Source organism: Crinia signifera, chromosome 4, assembly GCF_055691185.1.
Source record: "Crinia signifera chromosome 4, ASM5569118v1, whole genome shotgun sequence".
NCBI classification, from domain to species: domain Eukaryota; kingdom Metazoa; phylum Chordata; class Amphibia; order Anura; family Myobatrachidae; genus Crinia; species Crinia signifera.
In genome coordinates, this window is record NC_139220.1 from 123,819,371 (window position 1) to 123,837,186 (window position 17,816).

The 17,816-nt window shown below is 37.6% G+C and overlaps 1 protein-coding gene across 1 annotated transcript in view; it reads right to left on the reverse strand.

Annotated features, from left to right (window-relative positions):
- The window catches only part of KITLG (KIT ligand), a 62,525-nt gene that overhangs the window by 17,139 nt on the left and 27,570 nt on the right, over positions 1–17,816 (reverse strand). Inside the window, exons 2-6 of the mRNA XM_083182364.1 lie at positions 16,505–16,606; positions 9,701–9,763; positions 3,608–3,769; positions 2,271–2,427; positions 1,954–2,019 (exon numbers count right to left, since the gene is read on the reverse strand). Of these exons, the coding sequence (XP_083038490.1) occupies positions 1,954–2,019; positions 2,271–2,427; positions 3,608–3,769; positions 9,701–9,763; positions 16,505–16,606 (550 nt within the window). The remainder of the gene's footprint in view (positions 1–1,953; positions 2,020–2,270; positions 2,428–3,607; positions 3,770–9,700; positions 9,764–16,504; positions 16,607–17,816) is intronic.

Here is a 17,816-nt window from a genome sequence, read left to right on the forward strand (position 1 = left end):
ATTAAATATGTCCCAAGGCAAATTCATTTAGCTGTGAAAGCTTATATCCTCCTGTGTGCTGCAAAATGTAAAATAGAACCAACATATATGATGAGAGTACAGCTCATTATATGAAGAGAGTAATGGGCCCTATACACGTGGCGATCCTGCTGAGTGTTCTGAGCGATGCTAAATCGCTCAGAATGCTCAGCGAGATTGCTCAGCACACAGCAATGTGCAAGCGCTGTTCGCTGAGCGATCTGTCAGGGCCAGTGTTCTCCCCTGAGAACACTGGCCCTGACCCCAACGACCCTGGGAATTAACATGATTTATCCAGCATTCTGGATATCGATTGCGGGGCGAGATCGAAGCACGGGGCCACGCATCACTATCGCTATGCCCCTATGCACGGAGCGATGTCATGCATTAACAGAGTGATGGCTGCTTGTGTTTTACATCAAAAAGGGCAAAACCATGTTATACTGCAGGTGGGGCAAATGTAACAGGTGCAGAAAGTTCGATTTGTGTGAGTTATTTTGTTTCTGTGCAGGGTAAATCGTGGCTGCTTTATTTTACACTGCAATTTAGATTTCAGTTTCAACACACCCCACTTTAATCGAACTCTGTACATGGTTGTAACCATTTTGAGACCTGTGATCAGATGTGAATAAGGCCCATGATACCAAGCTATACATACAAGACAGAAGTTATTTTTACTATTCTTATCATCCAGATAAATCTCTATGTCAATCTTTAAAATTAATAAACAGTATAAAATATAAATGACTACATTATAACTATTCAGTAAACTATTTTCCCTATTTCTTATAAAAAGGAACACATCATTCCAAACATATAGCCAATTAGAATGAAATAAGCAGAAGGGTAGCACATACAGTACTGTGAATTGTGTCCCATGAGACAAGGTAGCACATTTGTCACATCTGTGCTATAGGTTTTATTTCGCAGAGGACATTGCAAAAGTAGGTCATTTATTTTACATGAACGCTATGAGGATAAATAGCTTCACCATAGAATAGAAAAGACAGTGAAACTTCCACATGACTCCAGATCATATTCCCTTGTGTCATTTACCTGCTGTACATTATACAGTATAAAAATAACTAGAAGGTTATAAATATTATTATTATTTTTGAACATTTATTTGGATCCTTCCATATATAAGATTATTATTATTATTATTATTATTATTTTAAACATTTATTTGTATTGTTCCAGCTTATTTTGTAGTGCTTTACAATTATGAACAAACACTGAGCCTGATTCAGACCTGTTCGCCTGGTCGAACGCCTGCCCCCTCTGCCACGCGAATCCCCTCTCTGCCATGTGGGAGGATGTGTACGCCAACACATCCCCTCGCATGCGGCTATGAGGAGAAATCATTTGATGGTAGATATCTGGGGTTTGCGCATATTCTTGCATGCGCAAACCTCGACCATTGGGGATGGCCGTGAATTCGACCCGTAATGAATAGGACTGAATCTACCCCACAGGAAGAAAACAAAATTATGTATTAACAAACAGAAAACAGGCGGTAGTCAATTAGCAGCTGATGGATTTGGCACAGCACCCAATTAGCCCCAAAATCTCGCAATTATCAGGGATTATGCTTTGCGTGCTGCTTTTTTTTTTAGACTAATAATGTTTTTAAAAGATGTGATTTCTGTGGCTAATCTTTATTCTGTTTTATTTAAACAAATGTTTGTTTCTGTTATACATTTTTTTTTTTACAAAATTGCTTGTAAAAAGTAACATATTATGGAGCCATCTAAAAATTGCATTTGTATGACTGCAGAAATCATAAATAATTTTTCAGTATAAGCCTGTCTGAAAGGAGTGCAACATATACAGTATATGACTAAATTGTGCGTGTTATTGCAGTGTGCACACTTCAGAACCGATGGTACGCAACTACAGCGATGTTGATTTATACAATTTTACAGATTTACTTACCAATTTTGCTGCTATTTTTTAATTTACTCGATGCATACTGTGTGCTTCCCTTTGTGACATTATCCCCTAGAATAGACAAATAGTACATGTACTATACATTTTCAATCCATATTCCCATGTTGCACAAGAGATACAGGGGTAAATGTATGAAGCTTGCTCCAGCCAATCAGCTCCTAACTGACAATTTACATATTGGAGCCGATTGGCTGGTGCTTTATGACCTCGCACATAACATTGTTTATGGGGATAGATGCCACTTCTCCGAGCTTCATACATTTACCCCAAAATTACTAAATCCATCAAAAATAATTGCTTACCTTCATCAGGATCATCTGTAGGTACCATACACGTATCGAAATAGTGTGTGTTGTTTATATCCTTGAAAAGGTTAATAGTGTTGTTTACATATTCAAAAAAGTCACTGGGATTAACAGGCCCCTCTGGAATTATATCTAAGTATTCATATACAAAATCCTGTTAAAGAAAAAAAGAAAATAATATAAGAAACAGGTCAACATTAAATAGTAAGCATAACTGAATAAATCTAATTTACAGACCGATGTGATCAAATTAAAAGTACAATAAATAAGTAATGCATTAAAAGTCACCGGGGGCTGTGCTTTAGCTACTGGGATTCAGTACTTCCACCTATCTGCACACGCATGAAAGAATGTGCTGCTTATTCCAGTAATTATAACTCAGCCTGCAGCCACATTCTGTTCTCTGTGGGGGGCCTGTGTCATATTTTGAAGTAAGTCTAGTTCAGCAATGTATTCCATCCATTTCTGGTGAATTGCCATTGAACATATTAGATATAAAAGAAAATATGTAATGACCCATTAAATATTAAACGCTCACAATATGTAACATTTCTGAGGCTTGCAGTAAGCCCTAAGAAACCAGAAAAGGCTCCTTTGCATTTCCAGCTAAACATGTGACCAGTTGATACAAATGTAGGACCCATGTCAAGGTTGCACAACCTGTGGACCAGCATATTTGTTTGTGAATGAAAACATTTTTGGAATAGTTTTTTAGTATTTGGCCTACAAGTACAGATACAGAGAACAAAAACATTGGGCTATTTGAAAAATCTGAAAAGTGTAATATTTTGACATCTAATAAATAATGCACAGTAGATATGAATGAAGATTCTTCGGATGAAATGTAATAGGGTGAGATAATCAGAATGTGAGAGATTTGGTAAGAAATCTCCAGGTTTTTTTTAAAAGCGGCAATCATTTACACTGCAAAACCAGTTTGATTTTGCAGTGTAAATGATTGCTGCTTTAAAAAAACTGGAGATTTCTTACCAAATCTCTCACTTTCTAATTCTCTTACCCTATTACAATTGACCCTTCATTTGTACAAAAGTCATTATAACATACTGTATATTGACAAATTGCATGCAAACATGTTTGAAATATGTTACATATGATGTCAAAATGGCAGTTATTTCATAATGAATCAGTTGTGGGTTAAATTATATAAAACGGTTACCTATTAATATGGCAAATGTTTTATACACTGTAATTAAAAGTGTAATACATGAGGAAAATCTACACATTTATGAACAATGCACATGTTAGGGATACTGCAGGGCCCCCCCACTATACAGACTGCAGAAGGGAATAGTACAAATAGCACTATACAGTACCTCTTGCTCAATCAGTTTAACGCAGAACCTTATTTCTCGAAGTATTATGGAAAGATTGTCTAAGATATGATAATTTTGTGATGTTTTTGAAAATTTGGGTAACAGTTCTCCAAGGCGGTTCGACACATCCTGCAGCATAATGTACAACCAGCAGTGTTTTGCCTATGAAATAAAAAATAAGAAGTGAGATTATATATATATATATATATATATATATATATATATATATATACTTGGTAGATTTGGCCGAGCACAGCTGCCCTTGAACGCTTTGCTGGTCGGGTGCCTCATCGAAGAGTATGTAGACTTTTGTAGGGGTAGACGTAGCACTCCAGACACTTGGATAATCCAAAATAGAAAAACTTTCTTGAAGACAAGCAACGTATCAATACTTGCGTAGCCTGACGAAAATACGCAAGTATTGAAACGTTGCTTGTCTTCAATAAAGTTTTTCTATTTTGGATTATCCAAGTGTCTGGAGTGCTACGTCTACCCCTACAAAAGTCTATATATATATATATATATATATATATATATATATATATATATAAAACACACACACATACAGTGTACACATGCACACACACACACACGCACACACAGGCATATACTGGTTGTAAACAGACATATAGACATGTGCACTCACAATGGTTTTATTAAGTATAAACATTTACAGACGGACAATAAGGAACCATTTATACAACAAAATGACTCAATGCATTATGTCACAAAGTCAAATTACTTTTAACAACTATTATATATTTGTTTGTTTTTCCATTTACTACAGCTGTTTATTGTTTGCAATGCAAAATTATATGGCCTGGAAATTGGAAATTTTTGTATTTCTAAAAATACAAGTGAAAAGAACTCTTTAGAGAGTCGTTAAGAATGACTCTCATTCCATTGGTTTCTGTCAAAAGATCTTTCATACAAAATGCATCTTAGTTTAGCTAGACAAGGCTGAAACCAATAAAAAAAGTATTTTCTAACAAAACAAGGAAAAAAACTCAATGAAACGCTTCTTTGATGAGAGTAACAGACTTTGATATTAAACTACCAAAAATGCTGCTTGATTTTAATTCCAAGGGAATGAGCTTAAACATACATTTTTTAGACTAACTTCAATGAGCTCCTAATTATATTAAACAGGCAATTGATCATCTCCTTGGGGTATTGAAGCTGCCTAACAAGTAGGAAGCAGCCTAGAATTTAAACCAATCAAAGAACTGTCTGATCACAAAAGGGAGGGTCAGTAATCCAAAGGTTCAGCTAGCCAAATGAGAAGAACAGCTGTTCGCAATCCCAATGCATTTATTTTAACCTACTGTATCTCCTGCCATACTGTAGCTCCACCCCTGGTCATGAACCTTTATTCGAACAGGAACACATTGAATTTGTAAATAATATTTGTCATATATCAGTACATTTAACTTTGTTTGTTTGTAAAGTGCAACAATATATACTGGTGCTAAATACAATAAAAAAAAAAGTAATTCTAAAAAGAACATGACTGTTCTAATCCTAACTGAAACATTCTGGTTTCCTATTTGCCTCTATCTGGTTCCTCAGGATGAACATTCTGATGGTCTTATTAGCTCCAGGATGAGACATGCAGAAGATGAAGATTAATGACAATTAATGGGAGACTAAGAAACAAAAGCTAATGACTAACTTCTAGTTTTGAATAAGAGTTTATAAGCTATACTTCCATTGGACTCGTGAGCGTAATCATTTTTTTAACAGTTATCCAAACTGCCATAAGAACCAAAGAATGGTCTGCTGAGATGCTGCTAATACTTTATAACACTATGTCCATGTTTCGAGGTAGAGGCTTTTCAAAGTAGAAACTACATTATGATGCTTGTTTCCTGTATGGGAGCCACAAGGTCTGAAACTACACATGATAGTACTCCAAATATAGCAAAGTTGGAGCGAGGAGAAGTTTTTATAGGTTGGAAACAGAGGTTGACAGAGACAACGTCAACAGTCCCTTTGTCATGCTTTTAATCTTAGCGGCATGTTTAGAGTTATAATATTGCCTTGAGTAATATGCTGTAAGCATTTAATTTTGAGTCAAGATCCTGGCAATAAGAGGTCAATATAGTGACATAATCACTATCGGTCCCTGAAAGTATACTATGTGCACTGTACAAACATTGCTGCTATTAAATCTGCATTTGCAGGGACATCTTCTAGATGTCTACAAAAAGCAGTCAGAGCCACAGTCAGGTGACTGACCAAAGGGTGTAATGGAGAAATACACCACAACAAACAAGGCCAACAAGTGGTTAGAAATACAATGTTATTGATGTCAATATTATGTTTAACCTTGCCCTGCAGAGCCTAGCAATTATATGTATTAATTCCATACCAGTCATAAAATAATGACTAGGGTTTTTTTCATAAATGTTGGCACTGTGTTATTGCAACAGTATTGGCAGTTTATAAGAGTTTTCGGAAAGATTTTAGAATTATGGTTCCACCTAGAACCACTTAGGGAAGACACATGCAATGTTTTCCTAAAACAATGCTTTAGCCTAACTTTTCATTCCTAACACATTCCTATAAGCAGCACTTTTGTTGGTACATGTAATTTCTAGCAATTAAGTTAATTTGTGCACCACCATTATGGCAATTTGCAAATCACTGTTATTTGTAGTCTAGTGGTTTATAAAAATTCCAATAAACTTATGTAGCTGGCTTTAATTTTTCATAAACATCACTAGGATTCTACAGTGCATCAGTGTATATTAAATAGGTCTGTGCTTATTTTATAATAGAAATCTTAAAAAAAAGCAGTTGCAATTCGTTATTATCTGATGAAATCCAAGTAAAAATAGTAGGGAACATCCTTAGTTATGGTTGTATAATACAGCATTATCTTTGTCCTATTGACAATTATCTCTGCGAAAATGTAACATTCTTAAGCAAGTTGTTCAGTAATATCTATAAATGTTTCTTTTTAACAAAGCATTTTAGTCCATTTTGTTGTCCTGCTCTTATAAGTGAGATTAGGAGTTTTGAAAACTGAAGGGAATAGAGATGTTTTGGATGCTGCTCAAATTGGACAATTTATAGTGACTAATTTAGGCAAAGCTTGCACACAATAAACAATGCCCCAGGAGGAATAGCAAGCCTCAAGGGCTGTTCACATGGGAAGATTCTTCTGTTCACATGGAAAGAAGTTTTGCCTAAATAACCCAATGTGAACACAGTGGGCAATAGCGATGCGCGGTCCCGCAGCACCATTACCGCCCGGCCAAATAGACAGTGCAGGCAAGAATATTTTGACTAAAAGCTGCAGTGTCTATTCGGTTGTACGCACAGGCTGCTGCTAGGGATGGCAGCCGGCTTATCTCCGGCAAAGACACTGCATCCCACGTGTACACACCTTAAGAGTTGCAAAAGTAGATAAGTGCTAATTGTCACCAAACAGTGGGGGTTATTCTGGACTGATCACATGGCTGTAGTACGCATGCATACGGCTTGTAGTACGGATGCTAAATATTTTGGCAAGCTTTTTGCAAGCCTTGCAACAAGGTGGGATTTCACTCTGGTTGGGTGGCGATTACCTGATCACAGGTTAACAGAGTACTGATCGGTTTGATTAACTCCCTATTTATTAGAACAGCAAATTATGGATCCAATTCAGACCCGTTTGTTATGGGCCGAATTCTGCCCCATCCCTGGTGTTCAAGGTTTGTGCATGTGCGAATATGCGCAGCGCCAAGCTATTTATGTGCGTACCCATAAAAACGCTGGGGATACCCCTGGTGGCGGGCAGCGGCTGTGATTACATGCAGCTTAACATACAGGTCTGAATCAGGCCTTATGTTTCTTTGGTTTTCTTTTATCAAATATACACTGCTACCAATAGTATTAGTATGACTGTACAAATCGGACAATGAAAAGTTTTTGTTGAATGAAATGTTATTACCAATTACATTAATGTAATGGGATCAAACAACACCTGCAGTAAAAAACTGATTTGCCATATGCAGCATATATAACCTTGCATCAGTCCATTATACTTTGCAGCCAGACAGTGGTGTATTTATAATGCACATGCCCCACCTATTTTTTTTAAAACGTACCCTCCGGACTCAGTCGGCGGAGGCAGCAATGCTTCAGAATTCACCAGAAAAATGGAACGGATGCGCAATAGAGTGCTCTAGTGCTCAGCCACCAAAATGCTGCTGACGCGAAAATCACTGGAAAATGGCCATCGTGCAGTAGGGTCGGAGTACTACTCTTCGCTACTCCCAGCAGTAAGAGGGGGCACGGCCAGAGGAGGTTGCACACAGGCCTCCATCTCTCTAAAAATGCCCATGCAGCCGGAGCTGCTAAGTTCATCAGAACAGAGTCGGAGGTCGCATCTGCTTGCACATCCGACCTCTGACTAGGACCGCCTCCCGGCAGGGGTGAACGGAATAGATTGCGATATATCACATGCAAAAGGGCCACGTTCGATATAACGCATGCGAACCTGGTGCCCAGGAAGGTCCCAGGAAGGTCCCGGGCGGCTCAAGGGGGACTGGCTGCAACTTATCCGAGTCACAGTAGTGTTTGGCCACCTTAAGAGTATAGCAGCTAAGAGTCATCTGTGTCACTGACTAGCTATATCTTTGTCACCCTCTAACACAAGTGGTCCCCTGCTTTATATCACCGAAGTTTATTTTGTCCAACAGCGTTATGTGTACAGTAATCATGTTTTTAATTATGGCAGTAATCTTATTATTTTAGAGTGCTTGTTTAATAGTTAATAATGAAATTAATCATAGGTTAATGTTCACCATACTGTAGGAGGTAGTGTTAAATATTAAGTAATCACCTATTAAATCTGCATATCACTGGCTGGAAAGTTTAGCCAGGTTATTTACTTTGAATGATCTGCATGAAAAACATGTAGAACATGTGTCCAAAATTTACCAAGCAGAAAGTTGTTATGTTTAAAACATATCTCTATTTGTATGTTGTAGACATTGGGCCTAATTCAGTCCTGTTCGCAAAGCGAGGCCAAGTACTGCCGCTGCTACACAGTTTTACTTGGCCTCGAACACACAGTAGCGTGTGGTGGTGGTAGAGGTGGTGAGGGGTTGAACATGGACCCCTACAGCAAGCCCAGGTCTGGGTAATTAACAAATATTGATAACAGAGGCCAGTGAAAGTGCATGTTACTCATATTACCTTGGTATGATCCTTGTCATTCCTACTAATATTAGTGGGAAGTGACTGAGTAGTACATATTTTCCTATTGCATATGGAATGTTGCCCATAGCAACCAATCAGATTCTACTTCTTATACTTCTTATTTATTTAACACCTTCTAGAAGATAATAGATATAATCTGATTGATTGCTCATAGTAACATCCCATCTTCAATAGAACTTCCATTTTAAGGTGTGTACACATGGTGCTCTTTTCATTGAATCCTGATTCAATTCGGAAATAATCGGGATGAAATCGCACAGTAACCAAAACACATTCGGTCCTGACTATATAGTACAGATTTGTATTATACAGTCTTGCCATCACAGTCTATTTCCCCACCCAATTCCAATCTTGCGGGGATGTGCATTGGGATTGAATCAGCATCAAATGCGGATGTACATGTGCGATTCAGACTAATTTTGAAGTCTATCAATACAATAAACAGTGACTGGTCTGAGGTACCCAACCATGCACTGCACTCCTAAGCCTGCCCCCAGACTCCTCTAAAACTAGCCAATGAGAGTACGGGGGTGGGCTTTTGAGTGTTTGAAGCCTTATGCTGATTCAGCTCTACCAATCCCGGGGAGGGGATTCACCGGCACATTTATTACATACATGTTCACATGTATGTTTATATGTGCTAAGTGGTCGCACTGCATAAACTGCTGACAATAAAGATTTCACAGTAGTGAGACATGTAACAGAAAATCACACTTTCCTTACTCATTATTTATTTAAGGTATAAATACGTCTGAAGCAAGAAGTAGGAGAATAATGGAAGTATGCAGGACTGTGTATAGTTATATTTCACAAACACACACACACACGTCACACAGACAAATACACACACAAAGACAGCACAAAGTAAACACACATTCTTACCAGATGCTCTTTTACTGGGACGCGTTTCAGACGCATAATGTAATCGCTTGGGAGATTTCCAACCTGAAAATTACATTGTAAATGGTTGTTATAAACTGTTACAATTAACGTTTGATTTAGAAATATGTTGCACAAAATGAATATTACATTTTGCAGCCTACAGTTTTATAATAATTATGTTTTGTGTTCTCCATGAGAGAGAAAAAACAATCAACTCCTGCCGAAGAATTCCTGTTAAATGAATTACAAAACACAATTATTTTCAGTTTTTTTTCTGCCTTTTCACCATTTATTATGAATGTGTTGCTCTGAAAAGTCACCCAGGAGTATGAAAGGCAGCAAGCCTCTGACCTAAAGAAGCTCTTGTGTGCTGGAGAAAACAGGGATATAACGGAGAGTGGACGAAATGAGTCAAATGGAATAAGGAGTAGGGACTGATTTTCTCAATAATGATTCTTCAGTTTTGTTATTTATGGGACGCAAAAAGGAATCAGTACCATTGCATAAAGTGGATTCCAAACTACAAGACGAACATAACAGGACAAAAACAATACAGAATATGCATATCAGCCAATAATTATACATATATATGCAATTAGTCACTATAACTAAAAATGTCATTTCTGGCTGCAGCTGTATAGCAGACAGGGTCAAACCCAATGGGAGAGTTAAGCAGAGATGACGCTGGAGTTGGGCCGGATGCACTCAGGGACACCCCACCTCCCCAGCAGAATCACACTACTGCACTGTGCCATAGCCACTTTACACTCCCCCTTGGCCACACACATACACACACACACACACACACACACACACACACATACAGAGATAGCTCCTGATTGGCTGTTGGTCTGCAAGCTCCAATTGTCTCACGGGAGGCACTCCGGTTAAAAGTACTGGCTCTGTACCTCCGTGGCTGCCTACCAGCCCTGTTCCGTACTGATGCCACCAAAGCCCCCTCCTGGTCCGGGCCTGGGACTGAAGTCCTGACTGCCTCCAACCCCCTGATGGCAGTCTTGACAATCGGGTGCAGCTACACACTCCTGGCCCCTGTAACAGACTGCCCGGGCAAAGCCCTAGCACAGCAAAGGCACTAGCAGAGATGGAGACAGTAACTATAGGCTGCACATACAGCATTGCTCTTTCCCAACTACTGTGTGTGCAGCCTGTGGGGGAAACCTGAAGATTTGGCCAGAATCGTCTTGAGATAGCTCTCTGTGCTTGTGTGTGACATCAAAATCCTAAATAATTGTTTTTACTAAAGCATAATGGTTTGTGTGTAGACATAAGTCAATCTCATTTTAAAACTAGTTTAATTTAACACAAACCTGTTAAATTAAGTTATTTGGTGAAGAGGGTTATACTGTAGGTATAGTAACATCCTTGTCAATATGGTCTCTGCCCACAGCTCATTAGATGTTTGCCAACATTATACTTTGGCTGGCGGGAGATAACCCAGGAGGAAGGTGTGAGGTGTGTGGGCCATTATGGAGTAATTGTGTGATCCTGGCCCTGCCCCTGCAGTGCACTGCTATGATTAACAACAGCACCGGATAACAGGTGTGGTGGCCCAATAATGCGATTACACAATTTGCTCCATTAAGGCAAGAGGAATGGGCAGATCTGGGAACAGGATTACTTTTTTGGGAGATTGGGAGTGCACTTCAAAATCCAGCAGTCTCTGGACATTACAGGAGAGTAGACAGTTATGGTTCATTAAAAACTTGTACTGTAGGCAGATATGGCTCATTACAAACCCATTATGTAGGCAGGTTTGGCGCATTACCAACTCATTATTTAAACAACTTTCTTTCATAGTAAGTAAACAGACGTGGAACACTAAATTTTATGATTTTGTAATGGATTAGAAAGAGTTTATTTTGTACTTACACTCACCCAAGCATATTAAGAAGCTGTTTGAGCAATAGATATTCAACACATTTCATTCATGGCAGTTACAATAGAGAGCCAAATTTCAGGATTAAGGTTTGGCTCCAATACCTTCATTATGAATTTGTGTTTGCAATGCTGCTTTATTGTGCTAATAATTAAAAAAAATGCTGGCAACACACGCAGAGTGGATGCAAACAAACGGCTGACAGAGCTAGGTCCTACAACATATTTATTCAACAGTCATGCCAAATGATTTTGATAGCCAGATTATGTTTTTGTAGCAGGCTTGTGAAAATATTTTGTTTCCACATAAAGTGCACTAATCTGGTGTACATGCTGGAGAAAATTGAAAATCTATCCTATAAATTCACTAGGGAATAAATAAAAGCAATTGAGCACAGTGAAATAACTGACACTAAATGTTTTGGGGATGCCACTGATTCCCCTTTCACATCGCAACTAATTAACGGGTACAAGCAGGTTACTTGCCGGCTCAACCCAGTAATTAGTGCGATGTGAAAAGGGTTACCGGGTGCCGCAAAGGGTAGCAGCACGGCAATTAGAACCGGTAAGAAAGCAGAGTTCTTAACGGTTCGTTGCAGTGTTGCTGTGTAGTGTGAACGGGTTAAACGTGACGAGCGACCCATTTCCCATTAACATTATCGAGGAGGCAGCGATTGCAGCAGCGCCAGCTCTAAGCGCTGCCTCCTCCTCGCCCCCAATGATGCACCAGTGCCCCGACGCGCCCCTGATGACATTAGTGAACCGGCAATATTGCTGGTTCGCTGTTTGCAGGGTCACACCAGGTCTGAACCGGGTAAAAGACCTGGTGTGACCCTGCATTTGCGATCTGAAAGCAGTATAGGTGTAGAAGATATATATATATGGTGAATTCTAATAGCTCCCAACATTCCTGGTGGAGAAATCAGAATTAATTGCACACAGTCCTGATGTAGCCCAACCATGCTATTTGAGATCAAGTCCCACGATTATTTCTAATAGACCTCAAGAATTCAGCAGTAACCTGTGATCATCAGGAGAGTTAGGTATGTGACAAAAATGGCTGCTTCCAAGTTTCGAATTAAAAAAAGCTGGTATTATCATAAAAAAAATATGGCTTAAAGCATCACACAAAATTGTGACTAAAGTTAGATTGTTAAAAAAAAAATCAAACTTGACTATTTTCATACCACACATCGGAGGGTGACAACTCAGTAAGCCGGCACCCCCTAGTGGTGCCTCTGTCTCTACCATTCAGTAAGACCTTTTGCTTGAGACTTTGTTTTTATATATTAAGGTTTCTTTAATTTGAAATTAAAGTTTCTTATATTTTTACAAGCAGTTATTATACAAGGGCCTTATTCAGTTGTGATTGCATAAGCGATCCAGCCCTGTGTGTGGTGTCTGTGTTTTATGGGTGTCTCAAGGCCGTCGATTGTTTACTTGAAGAAGACATACTGAGAAATATAAGGTTTACTAGTATGTCTGATTTTTGAAGTCTGACGTATATACAGTAGCCCCGATGACACGATTCACCACATTCACCACAAGTAGCATAATTATGACTCTAGTGACAGGTTCAGGGAAGTTTCTTTGGAGTGTGGGAGAACTAGAAATTCCGGAGGCATAAATGATCTGGGAAAGTAGGTCACTGTGACTCGGGCATTGGACCTTAAAAGTATTTAATTAACTTAGAATAATTTTGATGAAGACACAGAAAGTGATTAAGACACCTCAAGATTTGTAGGCATATCAGAAGGTCACTAACCTATAATTAAAGCAGGGAAGGGGAACCTTTGGCCCTCCAGCTGTTTCTAAACTACACATCCCAGCATACACTGCTACAGTTTTGCTATTTGGCCATGCTAAAACTGTAGCAATGCATTATGGGATGTGTAGGTTAACAACAGATGGAGGGTCGAAGGTTCCCCATCCCTGAATTAAAGGAACAAGAAAATAGCCCATGATCTTTGCGAAATAAATCTGGGCCTAATTACAAAATATTGTGCATGCCCAGCCGTCTACATAGAGATGAGATACAGAACACACGCTTATAATATATATATACCGTATATACTCGAGTATAAGTCGACCCGAATATAAGCCGAGGCACCTAATTTTACAACAAAAAACTGGGAAAACTTATTGACTCAAGTGGGACCCTCACTCCAGTATAATCCGAAGGGGGCTTTTTCAGCATAAAAAATGTTCTGAAAAAGTAGGCTTATACTCGAATATATATGGTATATAAAAGCTATAAAATAATTATTCAATGAACAATGAACAATGCAAAAAATGTAATGTTTAATGGCAATTATTAGTTGTTTATTTATGGAGACATTCATTTCATAATAAAAGTCAGGAAAAAATTAAATGAGGAAAATTATTTGACAAAGATTATGAGTCATGCATTTCTCTAGTTTAAAAACACAACTAATATCACACATTTAATTTGCAGTTTTCTAGTTATAGTCCTTTTTAATGTTATTCATCATCAAATATGATAATTCAACGGTATGCGGTCGTTGGGTTGACAGTGTCTTAGTCAACAGTCATTATGCCAATCACTATTGGTCAAAAGGCAGTAGGCCGACACATGTAAACATGCATTAGGTGGACATGGTCAAATAGTCGACACAAGCAAAAGGTCGGCATGGAAAAAAGGTTGACATGAGCTTTTCACTTTTTTTTTCAAAAAATAGGACTTTACCATCCCAGTGGATGTGGAGGGAGAATATAATAGTGTGCCGAGCACTTTTCCATGTCGACCATTTGCATGTTGACCTTTTGCTTCAGTCAACATTTTGAAAATGTCAACATTTTTTCCACATGTCAACTTCTTCCTGTGGACCAACAGTGGTCGACCTAATGACTGTCAACCTAAAACTTGTTAACATAACGAACCATACCAAAGTCAAATAATAAGTGTATTTCTGGATACAAATACACCTATTTTTTTTTTTTTACATTTCCTTTAGTAAATTTCCCCCTATATGCAAAAAAGGGATGGGATAGACAAGCAGACTCTGCTGATTAAAAGAATATGCAGCATGCCTACATTATGTGTGCAAATGTGGCCATATCTGCATACAACATGCTATATTCCTGTTTGAAAAACACTGTAATGTAGCATTTTGTATACCGATACAGCCGTAGTCACGCACTAAATATATCCACCATCATTAAATATACCCACAGCTTTCAGAAATAGGCAGAATTAGGAACATACTGTTATAGAAATTAGAAAGACTTTTTACCAGGCCATGTCGATTGCTGGTTCCTTGTCACTATTTTCTAAAGTGCACTTATACATCTTTTCAGTAACATAAATATGCTGACTCTTCAATTCTCTTACACTTTTGCAGCAGGCTCTAAGGTACTCATACACAGTATAGCATCCAAATGTTAAAAATAAGCAGCAAGCTGGTATGGGGCTCATTTAAAGAAAGTCAAGGATGGGAAGACTAGATGGTCCAAGTGGTCCTTATCTGCCATCACATTCTATGTTTCTATATAAGGAGCTGTCATTGTAGACCATAATTAAAGTTACTTTCAGTCTGTTGTTTTTTTTTTTTTTTTATGTATTTTAACTATTACATCCTTATTACACATTGTTTCCCTCATCTTTGACATCAAGGTGATAGGTCTTCTTCTATTGTGTACAACAGTAGGCAATGGCATTTGCCAGGTGCAAATCCAGACAGACTCCCTTTCATTCCCAATCTAATGAATCAGTTCTTGATAAAACAAAGTAAATGGTCCAACATGTAATTATATAAATCTTTAAATGTTTTCTGTCACTTTTGATTTTGCGGTGTGCTCAAAGAAATATTTTTGATTGTTTCAGCAATCTTCTAAGTAAATGAGACTGCAGGGAAAGATTGAAGTGACATTTTTGCAGATTAGTGACACAGACAGCCTTGTAGCTATGTAAGAAGTATGAAAAGTCAACTAGGGCAAGTACAGCAATTACTGTAACATACGTGACAGGGTGACAGGGAAATTATCACATTCATATTTTTCACGAAATATTTTTGGGTATATAATTAGAACAAAGTTCAATAAAATATTTAAAATGAAATAAGATCCCCTATGTTGCACCTTTTCATTTAGCCATCTGATACTAATAAATGATACAGGTATAATATAATTACCCTTTCCAGGATTCTATGCTAGTTTTCTGTATTTTGTCTTTATGTGGCTACATCTTTGATGTTTTTGTTTGCTGGAGGTGGTGTAGCAAGTTAGGGCCCCTGAGGACACACAGACATATCCTTTTACTGAGCTTTTGAAATTTCACTCATCTGCCTTTGTCATGTTCTACCAAAAGTATTTAGGGTGGTTACTTTACAATACTGGGGGGCATTGAATGCACATAATAAAGTGGTGTAACAGGAAACACTTTAGTCTTTTAAATTACCTGAATTTTAACTTCTCACAGTAGAAACTAATACATATTAATACAAATAAGAGATCTTTTGGTGATACTATGAAAGGTGCATTCTGTCCATGGAAAATATCTTATGACATTGGCTATACTTCTGCTGGTACAGAGGCTTTAACAAATAAAGAGGATTATGCAATAGTTAGTACAATGCTTGGAACCAGAAGTATTTTGAAATTCTAATTAATTTTCCATATATTTGAATATTTGCATAACAAAATGGATGGTACCCAAAGCTAAACTGAAATGCATTTATGTTTCATATACAACTTATACACATGGCCTGCAGATAATCGTATAGAATATTTCAATCATTTTGTACATGAAACAATGTTTCTGTGCAGCGCTAAAAAATTATGGATTTCCAAATATTTTGGACATTGGAAAATGTAATTATATTTAAGATAATTATAATATTGTTGTTAATGAAAACTATAAAAAAATGTATGAAAAACAATTATCCCTACCAGTTTTTCAATGTCTTTCACAGCATCAGTGACAGGGTTACTGCACGGACTTCCAAAGCAAATGCAAAGTAGTTGAAGATAAATACATGTGATAATCCAAGTCTATGGGGAAACACATAAAACATAAAGTCAATGATTTGATCATAAAGCATTGGTAATATAAAACAAGATTACTTTGCAAGGTCTGCTGAAAAGTTATATATGGTTGTATCAGTACCAATGTCAATATGAATTGAATAGTCATATGCATTTAGGTCCTCCTCGATCATATATATATTTTTTTCCATATCATAATTATCATCTTTCCTAGAATGTTTGGGAAACCCAGTACAGCGGGTGAGGCCTTTTTGATGCAATTTTCAGTGAATCACATTATTGTTGCTGTTGCAAAATGCTGTAACTTTGGGCCTTATTCTAGTTCACTCTTTCTGACAAAATCCTTCTTAGATGGGCAAAACCATGTGCACTGCAGGTGGGGCAGATGTAACTTGTGCAGAGAGATTTAGATTTGGGTGGGGTTTTACTTGAAAGTGAGATCTATATTGCAGTGTAAAAATAAAGCAGCCAGTATTTACCATGCACAGAAACAAAATAACTCACCCAAATCTAATTCTCTCTGCACATTTTACATCTGCCCCCCTGCAGTGCACATGGTTTTGTCCATCTAAGAAGGATTTTGTCAGAAAGAGAAAGAGTGAACTAGAATAAGGCCTTTGTCCTTTGCACACAGGACTACTCATCCAGGTAAGAATGTCCCAAAAGTTGACAGTTATTATCAATATTGTTAATTAGCCAGACTGATTTGAAACCCTCAAATTATTTTCATCAGTAATAACACATTCATTACATCTTAACGATCTCATATCAGGTTAAAGTAAACTCTTTTACTTTAACAAACATTGCTCCTGGGCAAATGGTGGACTATTAACCTCAGAAGAATCTAAACTGGAATTCACAGGTGTCTGAACAAATTATGCAAACCATGTTTGTCTAGTTGTAATTTCAATGAGTTCACTAACAATAACATAATCAATCGCTGTCAGCTGGATGCTGTGTTATTTTATTCTCAATCACTGCTGAGGTCTAATGCAATATTTATACATATATATATATATATATATATATATATATATATATTTTATATTTTTTATATTTATATAAGTGCTTAAGCAAAATCAAATTATAAAATACAAGTGACCAAAAGTACATACAACGATACTATCTACGTTGTGGTTTTCAGGTAATGTACATGCTTCTGCTATATTCTACTGATTTGGTTACATCTGCAAATTTAAGTTTCTTGAGTTAGCAA